The following is an 18,141-nucleotide window of genomic DNA, read 5'->3' as shown; positions in this document are numbered from 1 at the left end:
AACATCAATTTCACTCCTCAAAATGTTTACATTAGCAACTTTTATGTTTACGATGCATTTCAATTCAATGGCATGAAATTGGCTACATAAGGTACGATTGATTTAGTTTCTCCCAGTTGCTGTCCCACACTCCAGTACAGTAGGTGGCAGTAATGCACCATAAGGTTGGATGCCAACCAATGATGAACCTGGTCATTTAGATTACTGAACAGGATGACACTGACTAAATGTTTAAAAACAAAACTTTATTTCAGGAGAATCAGAACAATTCCATTGAGGGTTCCCCAGTCTTGCTTTACAGAATAAAAATGAGCAATATTTGCCAACTCTTGGACATGCACTTTGCAACACATTTCCTTACTCCCACAAACATTTTCAATAACCAGGTTTCCAGCCAACCTTTATGTGAGTAAAGGACATCGGATACAAAAAAGTAATGACAGGCCATAGACATTTTTGGGGTAAATTATCCAAATGTCAAAACAAAAAACACACTAGACAAAGTAGAATATTGTAAGTAAAATTAATTAGAAAAACAGTGGAAATGCTTTTATGCGCAAATATTGATACAATAACCATCATATTGAAGTAAACTTGGAGTCATGTGGTCCTCCCACAACAACTAGTCGGGAAAGCATGCTGTTCATTAAACTACAGATGAAATAAGTGAACTTCACAGGGTGGTGAAAGCACAAGGTAATTAGCTTGATGCTACTAACCAATAAATATCTAGGGTTTTCGTCTGGTGACATGATAATCTATGCTTGGTTGTTAAAAAAAAAAAAAAATATTGTCCATATGATGTCATGTAGGCAATATGTGCGCTCTAGCCAACAGCACACAGATCTTGCTATTGGTTAGAGCACACATGCCAATACCAAAGTGAGCACACTCACTATAACGCAATCAGTGGAGTTGAAAATGTGATGAAACCCATTTAACTAGTTTTTCATTTTTGATACATGGGAATTTAACCACAAAATGCTTTTAATTTGCACTACATCACACAGCCTTTTATTTGCACCAAGTCAATAGGATGGAAACATGCGCATGTTTTTAGGCAGATTCAAGAATATGTGCATGAAAATCTGTCGCCAATTGAATGGAAACCTAGCTGTTGCTGTACATTTTCTTCAGGGTAGACATGTGTCCAGACAGTTGAGTAAGATGTTCTCAGGTTTGTACTTAAAGTAAAAGGAACATGAAGGCTCCAAAATTATGAAGGAAAAAAAAGAATCTAACAAACATGGACTCATACAAACCACATGGGGGGAAATGTTAAATAAAACCAAAACGTAACCCCAATAAAAATAAAACCCTGGTTGAATAAAGAAAAATACACCAACTGAGATTAAGAAAAAGAGAAACAAATATTTCACCCTAACTACGCCATCTCTGCCTCGCTCGTGAAGGGATTGTAATCAGACAATTAAGTACTTGACAGAGCAGAATGTGAGATTAAAGTTCCGGTTGGGGGAGAGCGTGAATGTTAAGGGACAGTGAGCACCGTTCTCAGTTTGGTACCGAGGGACGGGTTTGAAATAATTGTGGTGTGGACCTCGTCCTTGGGGTTCAAATACAGAAGAAACAAAACCCTACTTACCCTATAAAACGGACAGTTTGTTTCTTATGCCTACACAGCGCCGTTGTGGTTTCTAACAGGGCAGCAGCTCATTACAATATCCTTCACACTAACAGGGAAGGAGTATGTGAGTTTGTGTTGGATACATGTATTTTTTAAAGGAAATTAGTAAAGATGGCAAAGCCCCTCTTAATACTCTTCTGCCTGGGTCTCCACCTTGTAGCCGTTCTCATTGGAAACGTAACCCTCCCCCGATTGCACCGACTCTTGGTCCATCATCAACCCATCCTGGCTGTTCTCTTCTGGCTGGGGCGGCGCGTCGCCCTCATCCCCGTTACCCACGTCGTTCTGCTCGGCCGAGGGGAGCAGGAGAGAGCCATGCCGGTCCTCCCTGCGCTCCCCGCCACCCCGCTCCCTGTCTCTCTTATGCTCCCTGTCTTTCTCCCTGTCGCCCCTGTGCCTCTCACGGTCCCTCTCACGGTCCTTGTCCCTGTGGCTGCGCCTCCGGTCACGGTCCCGCTCCCTGTCTCTGTCCCGCTCCCTCCCGCCGCGCTCCTCTCCCACTTCCTCACCCACACTAGGCTCTTCAGGCATCCTCTCTCCTCCCTCCCCTATCATACCATCTCCTAGCACCAAGCCCTCATCACCTTCACCACCCTTGCCCCTCTCCCGGTCTCGCTTGCGCTCTCGACTGCGGCTCCTCCTCTTCCTTTCACCTTTGTCTCTGCTCCTCTCCCTGCTATGACTGTCTCCCCCTGGCCCTCCTCCCCCCCTCTCCCTCTCTCGGTCTCTCCTTCTGCCACCCCCTACACTCTCCTCTGCGGGCCCAGCCTGGACCAGACCCCTGTCACCCCTCTCCCTGGAGCGGGAGCTGCGCCTGCGTCTTTCCCGGGACCGGGACCGTCGTCTCTCGCCACCGCGCTCTTTCTCCACACCCCGTTCGCGCTCACGGCTGCGCTCTCTGTGTTCCCCTCTGGGCTCAGGTCCACGTTCGCGCTCACGTTCCCTGAGGTGAAGAGAAGGGCAAAAATAAGTCAACTGTCAAACCTCTATACAGAAATATCAAGTCAGTCAAACAACAAAATGTCCAATCCCAAATCTACCACTGGCCCATACACTCTACACAGATCTAAAATAAATTGGATTGATGTAACTAAGGAATATGGTAATAAATCTCTCGCCTTCAGATTATCCAATTCTTTCAGGTCTAATGGGTAGGGCCTATTTAAAATAGGGTGACAACCCTCCCATAGCAAACCACCCAAAGGGCCCAGTGTAGGTACTCACCCTCCAATTGGGGGATGGTCATCATAACGTGAGGTGTCGTCTCTTCCAGAGTGCTTGATGTTGACGTCAGCCCCACCTCTCCTTGTCCCACCAAGACCACCGCCTGGTTGGGGACAGAAAACAGGGCTCATGTGATACCAAAATCATTGACAGGAAATGAAAGCATTTAAAAACTGACAAAATATTTAAAAAAGGGTTCATAAAATGACCAATGCCAATATGAGAATCATCCATTCCAAAACACTGAATTCAGTGTTAAGATTTTAAATGGCATGACTGTAGTATGGATAATTATGCACCGTCACAGAGATCATGTGCAGTTCCTCACCTAGCCTGCGGGGATGCCATCCCTTCACAGTGCGGCCTCTCTCCACATCCACCAGCACTCTCCTTCCGTCGATCTTCTTCCCGTCTGCATGCTTGTAGGCAGCTGGGGGAGGGGGGTGAGAATAAGGTAGAGAAGGGTAAGTTGGAGATCTGCGGTTTTAAAGGTAAGGTTAACAAAGAGTGCATGAATATACTGACCAGGAGCAGGTGAGGTAGTGTGGAGCTGCTCTCTGGGCAGACAGACCATGTAGTAGTAGACCTTTTTCCACCACTAAATGCTGCATTTACCTGCACATCTCTTTTTCGAAGATGCACCACAGTTTAAGTACTTTGTTGTGCAAGCACTTTACTTCAGTAAATCTTTATTTTGAAACGCTAAAGAGGGATAGAATAAAGAAATTCATTCTAGACCAAAATCACAAGTGAGCCGGTATAGCAGATAAGGTTGACAAAACCGGGGGCCTCCTGGGTGGCACAGTGGTTTAAGGCACTGCATCGCAGCGCTAGCTGTGCCACCAGACACCCTGGGTCGAGCCCAGGCTCTGTCGCAGCCGGCAGCGTCCGGGAGGTCTGTGGGGCGACGCACAATTGGCCCAGCGTCATCCGGGAGGGCTTGGCCAGCAGGGTTATCCTTGTCTCATCACGCACTAGCAACTCCTGTGGCTGGCCGGGCGCAGTGCCCGCTGACCAGGTCGCCACTGTGTTTCCTCCGACACATTGGTGCGGCTGGTTGGATGTGTGTTGTGTCAAGAAGCAGTGCGGTTGGGTTGCGTTTCAGAGGGCGCATGGCTCTTGACCTTCGCCTCTCCGTACGGGAGTTGCAGCGATGAGAAAATACTAACTATTACCAATTGGATACCACGAAATTGGGGAGATTTTAAGTTGACAACTTCCATTGAAAGCATTTATTAAAATCTCAAACCTTATTTTATTATATCAAGTTTGCCATATAATATATCCAAACAAAACATTGAAGTTAGGCATATAATGATTGCCCTGTTCAGGTGTGGTTTCTGTGGAGCACTAGAGACCGATAATTTAAATCTTACTTAGGTCCAGTAATGACCACACTACTGTTGAAGAGGGTCAACCGCTCACTGTTGAATGGCTCATTTTACCTTGAAGGTTCTAGTTTAGACCAAGGGTACGTAATACTTACATGCTGACCACACCGCTCACGTCACGTGCACAACAAAATAAATGTACACGTTATGCAATCATTTCACCCACACTGCTCGAGCATCTGTGTGGCCAGGCGCTTAAATATAAATTCTATTTGACGCTCAACGCGCTGCAAGTCCGGACTCTCCCATTTCATTGGTTTTTAGGAGCATGTACCCACGTGGATGATTGAAAGATGAACTGACGTCCACACTCCTGTTGGTTGTAGTAACGCACCGTAAAGTTAGTTGCCAACCTCCATATAAAGTCCAAAGAAGTAAAAGAGAACCCTGAGGGAGGTGGAGAGATGAGACAGGAATTTGGTTTACCGTTTTATCTGTGGATTAATTGTCGGAGTAGAGGACCTTGTGCATTTCATGTAAAATAACCCAATGTATATATCCCAAGACAAATTAGCTAACAGACTCAAGCTAGCTAGCTAAATTGCCATAAATGTTTAATGCTTTTCGACCTGTCACCAAATTAATATAATTGATTAAGAGTTTGTTTTGATATTTTAATCTGCGTGTCCTGATCACGTCTGGTGTGGGGGTACAAAAATCAACATGCGCGCGTCCGGTTTGGTCAGCGTGTTACCCTACGCGGTCCCGAGCCTGCTGCTTTTCTGTTCTACCTTATAATAGCACACCTGGTGTCCCAGGTCTAAATCAGTCTCTGATTAAGGGGAACAGGCTTCCAAGGTCCAGAGTGGAGTTTAGACCAATCAACGGTCTCGACTTGGCCCACAAATAAGCTAAAATATTACATCTAAGGTAGCAAGCAAAAATTCTGAAAATCAATTATAAACTCAGCAAAAATAAATCCTCACAGCCAAGTTTGACATACATGTGACTAACAAAAATGGTATAATGTGTCCCTGAACAGGGGGGAGGGGGGTCAAAATCAAAAGTAACAGTTGGTATCTGGTGCATTATGTACTGCAGTGCATCTCCTCCTCATGGACTGCAACAGATTTGCCAGTTCTTGTTGTGAGATATTACCCCACTCTTCCAACAAGGCACCTGCAAGTTCCCGGACATTTCTGTGGGTAATGGTCCTAGCCCTCACCCTTCAATCCAACAGGCCCCAGACATGCTCGATGGGATTGAGGTCCGGGCTCTTCGCTGGCCATGCCAGAACACAGACATTCCTGTCTTGCAGGAAATCACGCACAGAACATGCAGTATGGCTGGTGGCATTGTCATGCTGGAGGGTAATGTCAGGATGAGCCTGCAGGAAGAGTACCACATGAGGGAGGAGGATGTCTTCTCTGTTAAGCACAGCATTGAGATTGGACTGCGCTTGTTGTCAAAGCAGGCAATGATGCTGTGACACACCGCCCAAAACCATGACGGACCCTCCACCTCGATCCCACTCCAGAGTATAGGCCTCAGTGTAACGCGCATTCCTTTGACGATAAAAGAGAATCCAACCATCACCCCTGGTGAGACAAAACCACGACTCGTCAGTGAAGAGCACTTTTTGTCAGTCCCGTCTGGTCCAGCGACGGTGGGTTTGTGCCCATAGGCGACGTTGTTGCCGGTGATGTCTAGTGAGGACCTGCCTTACTACAACAGGCCTACAAGCCCTCAGTCCAGCCTCTCTCAGCCGATTGCGGACAGTCTGAGCACTGATGGAGGGATTGTGCGTTCCTGGTGTAACTCGGGCAGTAGTTGCCATCCGGATGTACCGATCCTGTGCAGGTGTTACACGTGGTCTGCCACTGCGAGGACGATCAGCTGTCCATCCTGTCTCCCTGTAGTGCTGTCTTGGGCGTCTCACAGTACGGACATTGCAATTTATTGCCCTGGCCACATCTGTAGTCCTCATGACTCCTTGCAGCATGCCTAAGGCACATTCACGCAGAGGAGCAGGGACCCTGGGCATCTTTCTTTTGGTGTTTTCCAGAGTCAGTAGAAAGGCCTTTTTAGTGTCCTAAGTCCTCATAACTGTGACCTTAATTATCTACCATCTAAGCTGTTAGTGTCTTAATGACCGTTCCACAGGTGCATGTTCATTAATTGTTTATGGTTCATTGAACAAGAATGGGAAACAGTGTTTAAACCCTTTACAATCAAGACCTGTGAAGTTATTTGGATTTTTACTAATTATCTTTTGAAAGACAGGGTCCAAAAAGGGACGTTTCTTTTTTTGCTGAGTTTATATGTATACCCTTAAATTACAGTGTGCAACATGAATGGCTCATGTAGCATTGCAAAGATTTTTACATGAAACTATATTAATTTAAATAGCTCCAGTGATTTAGAAAATACCCAGCCTTTCATAACTTTAATCTCATGGGATTCTGTAAAAATGCATTAATTTAAAAGCTACGGTAATCAGATAAATAGACCATTACCAATAATGCTTTATTACTGAATACTGCGTGTCCCTAGTGGTTAGCCAACGGTTAAGAGCGTTGGGCTAGTAACCGAAAGGTCGGTGGTTCAAATCCGAGTAGACTAGGTGACAAATCTGTCAATGTGCCCTTGAGCAAACCCTAACGGCTCCTGTAAGTCGCTCTGGATAAGTGTGTCTGCTAAATGAATAAAATGTAAACAAAGTAGTCCAAGCAGTTGACAGTACTTCGTTGTGGAGTGCGTTTGAGAGCCTGCTGTGAAAAATGCTTGCGCACTTGAAATTAAAATCAGATGACAGTAATTCATGTCGCACCATATTTATGCATTTCCGCATTTTCACATCAACCTCTTACCCAGAAGGAACAGTGAATAGGCGTCACCGTGCGTCAAATCAGACACTTACCAAAGCACGTCTATCCACTTACAGGTGGAATTGGGGATTTTCTACCAGTAGCTATGTTTCCATCCAATTGGCGACAGATTTGAATGCAAATATTCTCAAATCCAAAGTAAATGCAATTTTTCCCACCAAACTGACTTGTTGCGGATTTAAAAAAAGGTGCGTGACGACGTAGTGCACACAACTTAATTTTTCGCTTAAGTTCTGATGTATAAAAATGTAAATTGAGTAGTCACAAACCTGCGTTTAATAGCAAATGTGCCTACGCTGGTCTTGGCATGTGTGCTCTAGCCAACAGATTGCATATACAGTACGGATAGGCTAGTCTACACGAGATAATGGATGAGATAATATTTTGTCACGGCAGTCAAACATCGATCATCATGTCACAAGCATAAGACCCTCGATATTTATTGGAAAGGAAAATCAAGCTTATCGCCGTGCACTTTTCACCACACATATTTTATCGGTAGCCTATCAAACTGAATGGTTTCCCCAATTCGTAATGGGAGGACCACATACACACACTATATAGTCATTTGATAAGATTATTATTACAATCAATATTTTGCACAAAAGGCATTTACACCGCAATTTCGCACATAATTCAATTTTATAGACAAAGATCCCACCATGCCAAACTAACAAATTCTGTGACACATTGGTTTGAGTTCCTGAATATTTACTCTGATTGCCAGAGTACACAACCTTGTATGGCAATGCTGCAATCTTCTTACCCAATATATGTTGTGCTTCAGACTATATTGAGACTAGAGTAAATTAGGTTGCCTTACATACAACCTCTGACCTTGTAATACTGGTCTAGAGGGGGAGATATAGGGGAGGGGTCATCTCAATACGAGCCAATGTTAAATGTGACCATGTTCACATACCTTAGTGGGAGTTTTATGGGCTGCTGTGTTTGTTTTTCACCAACTATCTTACCACCGCCTGGACACGAGCGCAGTGTCGGACTCAGAACCTCTCAGAGCATAGGGCTTCCAGTTGCAAGTCAACATGGCAGGCTCCTGCCAGATTTACCACATAGAAGCTGCAGCTTCTGAATCAAACTCAGAACACACACAAATATATACTCCCTTGGCCCAGACAGTCTTGGGATCAGTCTATTATGACCGAAGAATTCGGCGAGATCCATGATGACCCATCCTGGCCTCTACACTGGTCTGCTCTGCTGTGGTAGACGATCCAATGGGAAACGGCACAGAGGACTCTTTCCTCTTTATATCCAATCAGAGGGCCTTACCAGAACCACTCACTTTCATAGCCAATCTGAGGGCCTTACCAGAACCCTCTCTAGAGCATGGCAAATTATCGCTGTACTTTAATGACATCTCACACGTTTATACTACCCAGGGGGCCTTACCACAACCCCTCACTAACCTAACCAATCCAGGTTTGTCTTACCACAAACCATAACCTTCTCAACCAATCAGACAGGACTTTACTCAAACGGGGGTTGCCTTACCTCGACCCCAAAAACGACTCGAAAACATGGCCTAAATACAATCTTACTATACAAGCACACATACGGTGCATATCAAAAAAATATTTTTTTAAGAAACAGAAAGGTATGTATCTACAGAAAATTGGATGTGTTTGGTGTAGGCTAGAATAAATGTAGGCTAGTAAAAGTGGTGACATGTTTCCTCACTAGACTGGTTCTATTAGCTGTATACACGGGATCCTTGCTATCAGCTGTGCTAAAGAGATCTGGGGGTGAGATGACTGCCATGTCTGAATGAGCTACCGCTATGCTCTTGTTGGCATCTGCTCTTGCCTAGTTATATAGTAGGGACAAAGCTAAATGTGCGCATAAGTATGTGCCTTGCTGTAAAAGTGTTTAGAGTCCCTTCGTAACCCTATTCCATTAAAGCCAGCTCAACGCACACAAGAAAGGACCTTAACTTACAATGCTAGGGGATTTTGTTTTGGACGTGTGGTCTTTTTGATGCAATGTTATGCAATATATTGCCCTTTTCTTAATGATTATGCAAGAGACAACTTGATAAAATGCTGTTTCAGACAACTAAAATACTCAAATAGTAAAAGCACTTCGGTCTATTTGTAAAAAACAAAGTGCTAAAATGGATACATCTGAGGTGGCTTTAACACAAAAGGAAAACTCATAGGGCACCCAATAACTGACTAATGGCCTGGGGGGGTGCATTCAATGGTCAAAGCACCAGCGCCATCTTATTAATGTCAATATTGTTCAAGCAACATAAGCAGCTTCAAACAAAAATGTGCTTTGCCCATTGAACGTAGCTCCTCTTCCCTAAATAGGATGGAGGGTGGAAAGAAAGCTTACCCATCATACAAACCCATCATACCAACCATATACTGAGCTGTGGTAGTAGGGTGTAGATGTATCATAACCATCATCATCATCATCATCATCTGCAAGCCAGCTCTGGCCAATAGCCATCACAGATAGGCGGCTGCAGTGGCAATGAGAACAACAAACAATTAATACACTGCAGAGCCAGCATAGACATCCCCTCAAGTCAACCCTCACCTGAGTCACATCATACCAAGGGTGGGTGACCCTGGTCCCGGGGAACACTACTCCCTGTCTGTTCATTGCACCATGGGTGCATGACCCTAAGTGTTCCAGCAATTAATCAGTGGCTGCTTTTCAGGCCAGCTACATTGCAGTCGCTCTGTGTGGATACTTGCCTCATCACCGACTAGCAGTCAGGCATCCGATTCTTATTTTATATGATTAGCTGATATGTAAAACACCTACCCAGGTGATGTGATATCTGGCAAGTGACTGCAATGTAGTCGGCCTGGAAGGTAGCCAGTAAGTAGCAATCTTAGAGGCCAGATTTAGACCGGGAACACCCGCCTGCCTGAATTTAAATACGATAATTTAAATACGATAAATGACAATAATGCCAGGACCAGGGTGGAGGACCACTGATATGAGCTGATAGAAATGGCCTAGTGTCACACAAAAGCACAGAGAGGAGGGTACCCAAGTTAACCAGACAAGTTGGGAGGGGGGGGGGGTACTAGCCTGTTGGTGGCCTGTAGCGTGGTCCAACCAGGGAACCCACCCGTTCCACAGAGGACTTAACACTAATCATTACAGGCCTAACCTAATGCAAGCAAAGGCATTCAAGGTGACCAGAAGAACAAGGCTTAGAAGTTGTTTATACATACAAGACATAGGCCAAATCTTCCCACCGAATGGCACCGCCACATAGAAGTGCCATGGCTGGACTAACTGCACTCACTCAGACAAGTGCAGTACAGAAACCCTTTCTTGAGTTAGTCAAGAGGTCATCATGCTCCACAAACACAAGACAGACGTCACACAAACCTCACTCAGCACCTTGTTTCCCCTAATTAATAACATAGCCATTCTAAACTCAAAGTTCTGAAAATAAAAAGGATGGATGGATTTTGGTGACCCTTGTGTTCAGAGTTATACCTTCAACTTGTATGGACTGTGGATCCATATTTTTAACCCCCTTGCCAGTAGGCTTGGGCGTTATACCGTATACCGGGGTATTTGGAAAAAGACAAGGATGGTTTTTCCATACTGTTGAAATAATTTCTTTCAAATTTGATACATTTTAACATTTGTAGCTACTTAAGTAAATACCTGCAGTCAACTTGTACAATACATTAGGAGATAAACATTGAGTTCTTAATTTCACCCGTTACATTATAATGCAGCTTACTGTAGTCCCCTGTCATGTGGTGTTTGTTTACAAGCACACAACTACGAGAGACCGGAGCCTTGGGAGTCATTCACTGTTGTGCCGCATGAGCCAGGTGATCTAATTACAGAAGGTCTAAAAGTTCTCCTCTGTGTTTGGTTGGCTAATTTAGTAGCTAGTTAGCCATCTAGCTAAGTGGTTAGCTTCTTCCAAAAATCAAGCATTCGCTTGGTAACAGCAGATAATCCCCTCCTGGATCAAGAGCCTTGTTGGCATATATTGGTTTTGTGCATGCAGCAAACTGTGTAGCATTTGAGTTACTTGTATAGTTTAGGTCAGAAACTGTACAAAATGTTCACAATGCGGCTAGCATTCAATGGAATTTTACATGTACTTGTTAGCAATGCTAACCTTCAGATTAGAGTATCAGTGGGTTTTGAAAACAGCACCGCTTGGGTTCAGTGCCAGTATTACCGAATATCCCAGTATGACAAGGTCATTATGAAAGCATGACAATCTGGATACCGCCCAAGCCTACTTGTCAGCTAGTTCTTGTCTGACTCTTTTCATACCATTGTTCCAATCCAAACCATACTCTGGATACTTTCCATTCAACATGTCCTCGCAGCATCATCAGACCAGCGCAGAACAGCTCAGTGTGCCTCAGCAGTGTGAACATTTTATTTTTTTAAATTTGGCAGATATTAAGAGTGGGCCTAGACCTATGGATAGATGTAAAACCAACACCCATCCTGGCCCGTCAATGGGAAATCACACCAGGGACAGCATAAGCTGCTAGTGCAGTACAGAAAGAAAAAAACACTTTAAAAACAGAGCCTAGTCAGTTTGCACCATAAAAAAGGTGCTATTCAGTAAAGAGGCTTCCTCGTACACTGGGCAAGAGTATAAGGTGCTGATGTTAACTAATAGTCAGCAACACCAACTGCTACAACTTCTAAAGCTATAGTGAAATTACAACCATTTGTAAGCTGCCACAATCTGGTGCCGTCGTCATTTCTCACTTACACGAGTCCTTCAACAAATACTATCCCACCTACGTACCCTCCCAGCATTCAGACACCCATTTGAGATGGTGGGTTATAAGGGGGTTGGTCTCTCGTGGTACTCACAGTGCATGTCTCTCTCGTGCTCGTACTCTATGAAGGCGTAGCCTCTGGGCTTCCCTGACCGCTTGTTGTAGACTATGTAGATCTGGAAGAGAGAGCAACTATAATAAAGCTAGCTGAACAAGCTGGGGGGGGGGGCAAGAGGACCAACTGCCACTAACAAATGGCCAATAAGTTGTATTGTAAAACCAATGGGTGGTTTGGGAGACAAAACTTACCCTTTTGATGGGTCCATAGACCTCAAACTCACGGCGAAGCTTGGATTCCGTTGTGTCATAATTCTGCAGCAATGATAACAGTTAACATCGATCACATGTGCCAAATACAAAAGGTGTAAACTTCACTGGCAGCTTGGTCTTAGAATTGTCCTCAGAACACACTTCTGTCTTTCATACCATTCGATAACAAAGCATCTGCATTTTCTTTCATTATATTGTGGTGTATGTGTGCTTCATTTGTTATTAATCACTACCCGGTTTAAGTATCAATGGCCAAAACAGGATGGAAGGTAAAGATGCCATGGAAGAGCCTGTATAATGCACTTACAACACGAGCCACAAACAGGGTCTTGAAGGCATCCCCCTGAGCATTGGGGTCATTGTGTGGATCCCCTAGAAGGCAGAAGCCAATATTACAACATGACTTCAACTTTCAGAAAATCCTATGAATGTCACAAGCTCATCATGTCAACTTACAGAGTTTCAGTTCTGTCTCCACAACCGTCTGCCTCCTCTCGATCTTCTCCCTCCTCTGTAAAACAGACACAGGTTAGCTAGGCCCCTCAGACTCAAACCCCAAATGGGTACTGTACATGTACATTAAAGCCATGTACATTAAAGCCATGTACTAGTACAACCTACTGAAGATTCCAAGTTATCCAATCTCATTCAGATACGCATTGAGGTTTCAGAGACTAAAAGTGAAAGAAAATGTCCAAAAGAAAGTAACCCCTCTTCCAATTGTCTCACCTTTCTCTCCAACCTCTCATCACGAGTTTCTGCCCTAGTAGGGGGAGGGGCATCTCTGGGATCCTATCAAAACAGTCCAAAAGTTAGGCTAAGAAAAGCTAGAGGGCCAAAGGCATTCAATCAAATAGCCAACTATCCATCTCATTAATGAAGAGTAATTGCACAAGAACTAGGTAGGTTTGCCTTACCTCAAAGTGCCTGATGAAGGGAGCGATGCCACAGTATGGTTGGTTGTGGTGTTTCTCATGTGGAAGCTTCTCCAACTGGGTCAGAAATGGTATGGGGTCCCGCGGTGCAAATAGGGCCAGCAGATTGGGGGGTAAAAACTGGGTCATCTTTCACCTGCAGCGAGAAAACGACATGTTTAGTTTACATACTACATAGTAACTAATAATATGCAGACATGGAGTTGGTTGCATCAGTGTTGTCATTAGGCAGTGTGGACAGAGCCACAAAGGCTTGGAAGACCATTGCGATAACCATGTGCAGCTAAATTTCTTCTGCAAAGCTAGCTAAATGATTTCCATGTAGCTAGCAAGGTAAGGCAACATCTTATTTTGATGTGTGGAACTAGCTTCGAAGCTAGTGTCGAAAACTGATCAATGTTGCCAAACAATGCTCAAATCTTCCCATTTTCAAGGAAAATGAAGGCCGGAAAGTCACAGGTTAACCTGTTGAACCTATAGGGGCGCTGTGTCATTATTGGATAAAAAGACGTGCCCGTTTTAAGCGCAATATTTTGTCACGAAAAGATGCTCGACTATGCATGGAATTGACAGCCTTGGAAAGAGACAACTCTGACGTCTCCAAAACTGCAAAGATATTATCTGTGCGTGCCCCAGAACTAATGCAACAGGCGAAACCAAGATGAAGTTTCATACAGGAAATGCCCCGGATTCTGAAGGAGCTGTGTTCCAATGTCTCCTTATATGGCTGTGAATGCGCCAGGAATGAGCCTGCGCTTTCTGTCTATTCCCCGAGGTGTCTGCAGCATTGTGACGTGTTTGTAGGCATATCATTGGAAGATTGACCATAAGAGACTACATTTACCCGGTGTCCCGCCCGGTGTCCTGTGTGCGTAATCTGTAGGTCCATGCGCGTTCCATTTCTTCAGAATTGAAAGTAAACTGCCACGATGGATTTTATCGTCGATAGATATGTGAAAAACACCTTGAGGAGTGATTCTAAACATCGTTTGCCATGTTTCTGTCGATATTATGGAGTTAATTTGGAAAAAAGTTTAAATGACTTTTTTTTTCTTACCCAAACGTGATGAACAAAACGGAGCGGTTTCTCCTACACAAATAATATTTTTTGTAAAAACGGAACATTTGCTATCTAACAGAGTCTCCTCATTGAAAACATCTGAAGTTCTTCAAAGGTAAATGATTTTATTTGAATGCTTTTATGGTTTTTGTGGAAAATGTTGCATGCTAAATGCTAGGCTTAATGCAATGCTAGGCTATCAATACTCTTACACAAATGCTTGTTTAGCTATGGTTGAGAAGCATATTTTGAAAATCTGAGATGACAGTGTTGTTAACAAAAGGCTAAGCTTGAGAGCAAATAGATTCATTTAATTTCATTTGCGATTTTCATGAATAGTTAACGTCGCGTTATGGTAATGAGCTTGAGTCTGTATTCACGATCCCGGATCCGGGATGGGGAGATCAGAGGTTAACGTTAACTCGCCAACATGAGATTTCTCCCCCAAAAACATTTACAAGGATAGCTAGCTAGCAGAAAGTGAATGCTTTAGGCTGATACACCACAAAATTAAAAATTAAAAACACAACAACTTAAGATTTTACTGAGTTACAGTTCATATTAAGGAAATCAGTCAATTGAAATAAAAAAAAGCATTAGGACGTCATCTTTGGATTTCACAACTGAAAATACAGATGTAGCTGTTAGCGATACCACGGAAAAAAGGACGTGGATCAGAAAACCAGTCAGTATCTGGCATGACCATTTGCCTCATGCAGTGCAGTTGATTGTGGCCTGTGGAATATTGTCCCACTCCTCAATGGCTGTGCGAAATTGCTGGATATTGGCGGGAACTGGAACACGCTGTCGTACACATCGATCCAGAGCATCCCAACATGATCAATGGGTGACATGTCTGGTGAGTATGCAGGCCATGGAAGAACCGACATTTTCAGCTTCCTGGAATTGTGTACAGATCCTTGCGACATGGGGCCGTGCATTATCATGTTGTGCCATTCATCCATCACTCCATGTTTCGACAATGGGCCTCAGCATCTCATCACTGTATCTCTGTGCATTCAAATTGCCATCGATAAAATGCAATTGTGTTAGCTGTCCGTAGCGAATGCCAGCTCGTACCATAAACCCACCGCTATCATGGGGCACCCTATTCACAACGTTGACGAACCGCTCACCCACACATGCTGTCTGCAATCTGCCCGGTACAGTTGAAACAGGGATTAATCCATGAAGGGCACACTTCTCCAGCATGCCAGTGGCCATCGAAAGGGCGCATTTGCCCACTGAAGTCAGTTACAATTTGGACATGTTGCAGCAGTGTATAGAATGGAGATCGCACAATATGAGAAATGTACAGGAGGGCATAGTCAGAGGGAGTGTACAGTTAGGATAGAGAAAGCACTGTGGGGATGCCCATGCACTTGGGGATCAAAAGTGCCCCGAGAAACAGGTTGAGATTGCCAGAGTTCGAGTGGTGCAAAAAGCAGCCTATGTTGAGGCAGTGAATAGAGCAGAGAATAGCCCGAGGGTGAGAGAGAGTCGACTGGGAGCCCCCGAGTGAGTAGGATTTCTTGCATTTATAGCCATGGTGATCAACTACACTGAATAGAGGTCGACCGATTATGATTTTTCAATGCCGATACCGATTATTGGAAGACCAAAAAAAGCCGATACGATTAATCTGCCAATTTTATTTATATATTACACACACACACATACATAACTGGGGCAAAAACGTATTTAGTCAGCCACCAATTGTGCAAGTAGGTACACTTCAACTATGACAGACAAAATGAGGGGGAAAAACAATCCAGAAAATCACATTGTAGGATTTTTAATGAATTTATTTGCTAATTATGGTGGAAAATAAGTATTTGGTCAATAACAAAAGTTTCTCCATACTTTGTCATTTCCAACAAAGGGTATATAACAGAGGTCAAATGTTTTTTCTGTAAGTCTTCAAAGTTTTCACACACTGTTGCTGGTATTTTGGCCCATTCCTCCATGCAGATCTCCTCTAGAGCAGTGATGTTTTGAGGCTGTTGCTGGGCAACACAGACTTTCAACTCCCTCCAAAGATTTATGGGGTTGAGATCTGGAGACTGGCTAGGCCACTCCAGGACCTTGAAATGCTTCTTACGAAGCCACTCCTCGTGTGTTTGGAATCATTGTCATGCTGAAAGACCCGTTTCATCTTCAATGCCCTTGCTGATGGAAGGAGGTTTTCACTCAAAATCTCATGATACATGGCCCCATTCATTATTTCCTTTACACGGATCAGTCGTCCTGGTCCTTTTGCAGAAAAACAGCCCCAAAGCATGTTTCCACCCCCATGCTTCACAGTAGGTATGGTGTTCTTTGGCTGCAACTCAGCATTCTTTGTCCTCCAAACATGAGTTGAGTTTTTACCGAAAAGTTATATTTTGGTTTCATCTGACCATATGACATTCTCCCAATCTTCTTCAGGATCATCCAAATGCTCTCTAGCAAACTTCAGACGGGCCTGGACATGTACTGGCTTAAGCAGGGGGACACATCTTGCACTGCAGGATTTGAGTCCGTGGCAGCGTAGTGTTACTGATGGTAGGCTTTGTTACTTTGGTCCCAGCTCTCAGCAGGTCATTCACTAGGTCCACTAGGTGGTTCTGGGATTTTTGCTCGCCGTTCTTGTGATCATTTTGACCCCACGGGGTGAGATCTTGCGTGGAGCCCCAGATCGAGGGAGATTATCAGTGGTCTTGTATGTCTTCCATTTCCTAATAATTGCTCCCACAGTTGATTTCTTCAAACCAAGCTGCTTAACCATTGCAGATTCAGTCTTCCCAGCCTTGTGCAGGTCTACAATTTTGTTTCTGGTGTCCTTTGACAGCTCTTTGGTCTTGGCCATAGTGGAGTTTGGAGTGTGACTGTTTCAAATCAAATTTTATTTGTCACATACACATGGTTAGCAGATGTTAATGCGAGTGTAGCGAAATGCTTGTGCTTCTAGTTCCGACAATGCAGTAATAACCAACAAGTAATCTAACTAACAATTCCAAAACTACTGTCTTATACACAGTGTAAGGGGATAAAGAATATGTACATAAAGATATATGAATGAGTGATGGTACAGAGCAGCATAGGCAAGATACAGTAGATGGTATCGAGTACAGTATATACATATGAGATAAGTATGTAAACAAAGTGGCATAGTTAAAGTGGCTAGTGATACATGTATTACATAAAGATGCAGTAGATGATATAGAGTACAGTATATACGTATACATATGAGATGAATAATGTAGGGTATGTAAACATTATATTAGGTAGCATTGTTTAAAGTGGCTAGTGATATATTTTACATAATTTCCCATTATTAAAGTGGCTGGAGTTGAGTCAGTGTGTTGGCAGCAACCACTCAATGTTAGTGGTGGCTGTTTAACAGTCTGATGGCCTTGAGATAGAAGCTGTTTTTCAGTCTCTCGGTCCCAGCTTTGATGCACCTGTACTGACCTCGCCTTCTGGATGATAGCGGGGTGAACAGGCAGTGGCTCGGGTGGTTGATGTCCATGATGATCTTTATGGCCTTCCTGTGACATCGGGTGGTGTAGGTGTCCTGGAGGGCAGGTAGTTTGCCCCCGGTGATGCGTTGTGCAGACCTCACTACCCTCTGGAGAGCCTTACGGTTGTGGGCGGAGTAGTTGCCGTACCAGGCGTTGATACAGCCCGCCAGGATGCTCTCGATTGTGCAGCTGTAGAAGTTTGTGAGTGCTTTTGGTGACAAGCCGAATTTCTTCAGCCTCCTGAGGTTGAAGAGGCCCTGCTGCGCCTTCTTCACGATGCTGTCTGTGTGAGTGGACCAATTCAGTTTGTCTGTGATGTGTATGCCGAGGAACTTAAAACTTACTACCCTCTCCACTACTGTTCCATCGATGTGGATAGGGGGGTGTTGAGGACAGGTGTCTTTTATACTGATAACGAGTGGAGGACAGAGGAGCCTCTTAAAGAAGGTCTGTGAGAGCCAGAAATCTTGC

General features: G+C 44.1%; 1 protein-coding gene across 1 annotated transcript; it reads right to left on the bottom strand.

The window, feature by feature from the left end:
* Positions 1-230: 230 nt before the first annotated feature.
* Positions 231-15,467, bottom strand: LOC149984039 (uncharacterized). Its single transcript, XM_090232199.1, has 9 exons — positions 13,090-15,467; positions 12,902-12,964; positions 12,629-12,683; positions 12,480-12,544; positions 12,152-12,214; positions 11,937-12,018; positions 3,198-3,299; positions 2,870-2,972; positions 231-2,588 (listed from the first exon to the last, which is right to left on the bottom strand). Exons 1-9 carry the CDS (start codon positions 13,234-13,236, stop codon positions 1,772-1,774), a joined length of 1,497 nt encoding a protein of 498 aa, XP_090088325.1. The 5' UTR covers positions 13,237-15,467; the 3' UTR covers positions 231-1,771.
* Positions 15,468-18,141: the final 2,674 nt, after the last annotated feature.

Source organism: Oncorhynchus mykiss, chromosome 4, assembly GCF_057628025.1.
Source record: "Oncorhynchus mykiss isolate SJ-2025 chromosome 4, ASM5762802v1, whole genome shotgun sequence".
In the NCBI taxonomy this organism is placed as follows: Eukaryota; Metazoa; Chordata; class Actinopteri; order Salmoniformes; family Salmonidae; genus Oncorhynchus; species Oncorhynchus mykiss.
This window is presented reverse-complemented; position numbering and strand designations above follow the sequence as displayed.

Bases quoted from the DNA above. Each gene is read 5' to 3' on its own strand.
- LOC149984039 (XM_090232199.1), bottom strand. From the start codon at position 13,236: ATGACCCAGTTTTTACCCCCCAATCTGCTGGCCCTATTTGCACCGCGG. The intron at 12,965-13,089 runs GTAAGGCAAACC...CTGTTTTGATAG, and splicing joins CCTTCATCAGGCACTTTGAG to GATCCCAGAGATGCCCCTCC. The intron at 2,589-2,869 runs GTGAGTACCTAC...TCTTCACCTCAG, and splicing joins GACCATCCCCCAATTGGAGG to GGAACGTGAGCGCGAACGTG.